The 4,223-nt window shown below is 41.7% G+C and overlaps 1 protein-coding gene across 1 annotated transcript in view; it reads right to left on the bottom strand.

The window, feature by feature from the left end:
- Positions 1–219: 219 nt before the first annotated feature.
- LOC119407554 (cyclin-dependent kinase-like 5) overlaps positions 220–4,223 on the bottom strand; it is a 246,122-nt gene continuing 242,118 nt past the window's right edge. The window contains 2 exon segments of the mRNA XM_037674374.1: positions 220–683; positions 768–929. Of these exon segments, the coding sequence (XP_037530302.1) occupies positions 324–683; positions 768–929 (522 nt within the window). The 3' untranslated portion in view covers positions 220–323.

Here is a 4,223-nt window from a genome sequence, read left to right on the forward strand (position 1 = left end):
ATATATATATATATATATATATATATATACTGAATCTGTAACATGTTTACTTTATCATAGAAATTAAAGTTATATAAGTAATAATATAAAGTCTAACAAACATGGAAGCTTTTAAAAAATTAAGACATAAAAGGCTTTTGGCCTGATTGCAAGCAGTGTTTACAACAGAAGGTTCGGTGTGTGCGTGTGTGTGTGTGTGTGTGTGCGTGTGTGTGTGTGTGTGCGTGTGTGTGTGTGTGTGTGTGCGTGTGTGCGTGTGTGTGTTCAGTATGTGTACCCTTTTGAATGCTGAGGTGGATGTGTGCGATGCAGACTGATGGAGATTACAGAGCTGTCTCTTTCAGGTCATTGAGGTTCGGCATGCGAGACCTGGATGGGCGTCCAAAGCCATGCCCATTCTGGCCCCCCTTGACGCCCATTTGTTCTGGGTAGGGGTTGCCATCAGGCCGACCCAGGGCAGACGAGTGCCAGCCGGACTCCAGTTGTCCCGGCAGAGAATAGGCTGCCTGTCGGCTCTTGAGCTGGGGTGTGCTGACCCCTGAGTGACCCCGGCTTTCAGAGAAACCCCCCTGAGTGGAGGCTGAGTTAGGCAGTGGCTGGTAGCGCATATCAGAGGACGCCGTCTGGTTGGAGGAGGAAGATGAGAGGTGCAGCAACTTGCGCAGGGACTTGAGTGGCTGACTCTGAAAAATAAACCTCCCATCAAGCCAAACATTTCAAACCAGCACATATTAGATGTAACATATTCTTTTTGTGTTGAGACTCACTGGAGAGTGTGAATTGGACAGTTTCTCAGGTGTCCAGTCCTTATCCCTGTCTCGTTCCTGGTTCTTGTCTCTGCTCTTGTCTCGAGCTCTGTGGCGGCTGGACTGATGACCTGAGGACCTGGAGGACTTCTGGATGACCGTATCCATACCTTCGTTAGCAACCTGTCGAACAGAATGAAGAAAATGTTTGAGTTCCTTTAAAAAAGGGCTTTAGAGACAAATCTTCGGCACTTCATTACGTTTTACCAGTGTTAATATCACCGTGGCTGAACAAAAATGCAACTGTTTTTTTATTGACTTAAGTAGAGTTGATTTTAAGATTCTTCTGCTGACATTTAAGTGTGTTAATGGCCTTGCACCCTGATACCTTTCCGACCTCCTTCATCCTTATGCTCCTTCTCGGACCTTGAGATCATCAGACCAGCTGCTTTTGGCCGTACCAAAAACCAGCTGAAGCTCAGAGGAGATCGGGCGTTTTCAGTCATGGGCCCTAAACTCTGGAACAATCTGCCCATCAACATTCGACAGGCCACCTCAGTCTCTATTTTTAAATCTCTCCTCAAAACACATCTGTACTCATTGGCATTTAACACAGTGTGATCTCATTTTGTGGGGTTTTGGTTTGGTCTGTTTCCTCGTGTTTCCTGCACTCAGTGTTTTCCCTTGTGTTCAGCCCCTGTCTCACCTGTGTCTAATGTTAATCACTGCAGGTGTCTGTTATTGTCCTAATCAGTGTGTGTGTATATATTCAGTTCACTGGTGTCTTGTCTTTGTCTCGGGATTATCCTTCCATGGTGTCGTGTTCAGCCTTTTGTCCTGTCAGCCCTGATCTGCCTGTTTCCAGTTTTGTGAGTAGCTGCCCTGTCAGCATTTTGATTTTGTTTTGTTTAATAAATATATTTTTATTATCCCTCGAGCGTCCTCGTCATCCTCCTGCACGTGGGTTCAAACACTCCTGACGGCCAAACAAGACACGTTTGGTATTTCGTTGTTGATGATTGTGTTCATCCATTTTGCTTTTACTCCCTGACATTTAACGCAGGGTGATTTGAGTTAGTATTTCATTGTTTCTCATTATATTTCATGTTTGTATGCTTTTATTGATGTTGCTGTAATATCTTGTTATTAATATTTGATGCTGTGATCTTTTCTGGTAAGCACTTTGATATCAGTTACTGTTTTAAATGTGCTATATAAATAAATGTGACTTGACTTGACTAAGTAGATAATGCAAATTAAAACAAAAGCACAAGATATGTATGTAAAACTTGGCTGTAAGAAAATAATATCACATCTCTGTACATATCTGATTCTCAAGCAAAAGTAACATGATCTCCAGTTACATTAAGCTGCTGTAACTGGTCATAATGAAAGCTTCTGTACAATGTAAGAACTTTAAAACAACATTAATACCCTACATATAAACCATGATAACAAACATTACATTGCAGTCACCCAGTAATATTAATATTACCCAGTCATATGCTCATTGTGCAAATGGCCCCAGGATTCTGAGCACGGTGCCTTTATATGTGCTGTCAATGCTCGTTTGTTGTTATCTGTCTCTTAGAACTGTGCAACTTAAAGAAACACACATGTAGTGTATTTCTTTAAGTCCTTGGAGTATTTACATAATGTGTAAATACAATGTTGTTCTTAATACAGCAACATTTCTTACTTGCACAGAAATGTACTTAGGAAAACCTCATGTGCAAGTTGCTGTTGTAAATTTGGCTTGGACTTTACTTAAAGACTGGGAGAGCAGAAGATACATTTTCAGAGTGAGATGTGCCAAAATTCAAGTTCAAGTAAATTTTATTGTCATTACAATCTCATGTGGTACATGAGGTGGAACGTAACTATGTACAAAGGTTTCCGGTTACACCCAAAAATAGCAAATATAAAATATAAAAAGACACAGTAAACAAGTGGAGCAATGGAAAGCAAGAAGACAATCCAGAAGCTGGTGGGTGAGGCCGTGAATAGATCCTGACGGGAATGTTAAGTGCACGTCCACAGCAGTAGTGATTTTAGCATCTTTCTGTGGGTGCACAAGAGCCACTAAATTTTAACTCAGCACCACTGAAAAATAAAGAAACCATCATTAGGATTGTGTAAGAAAACTCAGTTCTCAAACCTTAGATTCACCAAAATATTGAATCAATTTGGAATAAATATGGAATAAATGATGACACTAAAACGGGCCAGTAAAATCTATGATTTATTTTGTTGAATGAGTTGGATCCTTGATGCCACCTGTCAATCAATCTAGTAGGCTCATCAGCAACTGATCAATCGACGACCTCAGTTAGTCCCGAAGTGAACGCCCCTGTTTTGCATTACAAACGCTTTACGGTCAGAGGGATTTTGTGAAACATCATGAGAAAAAAAGCTAAATGTTGTCAGTGGAGAACAACAGACAAGATTACCTTGAGCATTTGGAGGGTGGAATAAGTTGATTCCATTTCCAAAACCTAAACGGAGTCTGGAAAAATGTAAACGATAGATAAAGCCATGCAGCCGACCTCATGAGCAGCTGAGTACAACAGTTATAAACGGGACGTACCACGTGTTCATCTGTACGACGGTAACAACAAGTAAATCCTCTATTTTCTGTCATAATTACATTGCATGCTTGATGGTTTAATTTAAGGTTAATGCTTAAAGCTAGTTGTGCTTTATCTTGTGTGTTTTATATGTTGTATGTATGTTTATATGTTGCAACTTCTGGTTGCATAAGTTTAGTCTTTTTTATGATCAGTTAACGCTAAACTGATTTTGTACAAAGCATTTAATAATAAAGCAGAATGCGGATTGCTACGTCTGTAGCATCATAGCTAGCACTAGCTTAGTACTACTTTAGTGCTGGCAGTTGTCGACGGGTGGGGGTGGGTAGGATGTGAGAGAAGAGGAGCATGCTCTATTCACAAAAGGAGAGCTGTTGGTCAGGCTACTTCTTGTGCCATTAACTCTAAAATAGTTACTGAATCAAGTGTTTACTTACGTAGGTAAAAGTAGATGTTAAACAATCTATTAAAAACACCAGAATGCAGGAAATGGCATCTACTTTATTCAAAATTTTCTGGGGGAGGACTCCCAGACACCCCCCCCTCCCCCAACTCCACATTAAAAATGTTCTGACGCCAATGGTCACTGTGTTGTTCAACATGAGAGCCATTGTCAGCACTGGGGACTAAGCACCCATAAAGGTCAGATTGTACCATACCATACCATACTGTGACGGTCAGCGGCCCCCGCTGACCCCCCATCTGTTTACGTCTCTGCTCCTCATGCCACGTTTCTGCCCATCCTGCCATAGTTTGTTTCCCTGCTTTGTTTGTCTACTGCTTAGCCTGCTGCAGACCCCATGAACATCAAACCAGCTGCAGCTCCCCAGGCCTCCATGACAGCTGCAGATCTGACCCCCATGCCTGCATCACCCGCTGCAGATCTGAC

The sequence above is a fragment of the Nematolebias whitei genome, chromosome 3 (genome assembly GCF_014905685.2).
Source record: "Nematolebias whitei isolate Nwh7 chromosome 3, NemWhi1, whole genome shotgun sequence".
Taxonomy (NCBI): domain Eukaryota; kingdom Metazoa; phylum Chordata; class Actinopteri; order Cyprinodontiformes; family Rivulidae; genus Nematolebias; species Nematolebias whitei.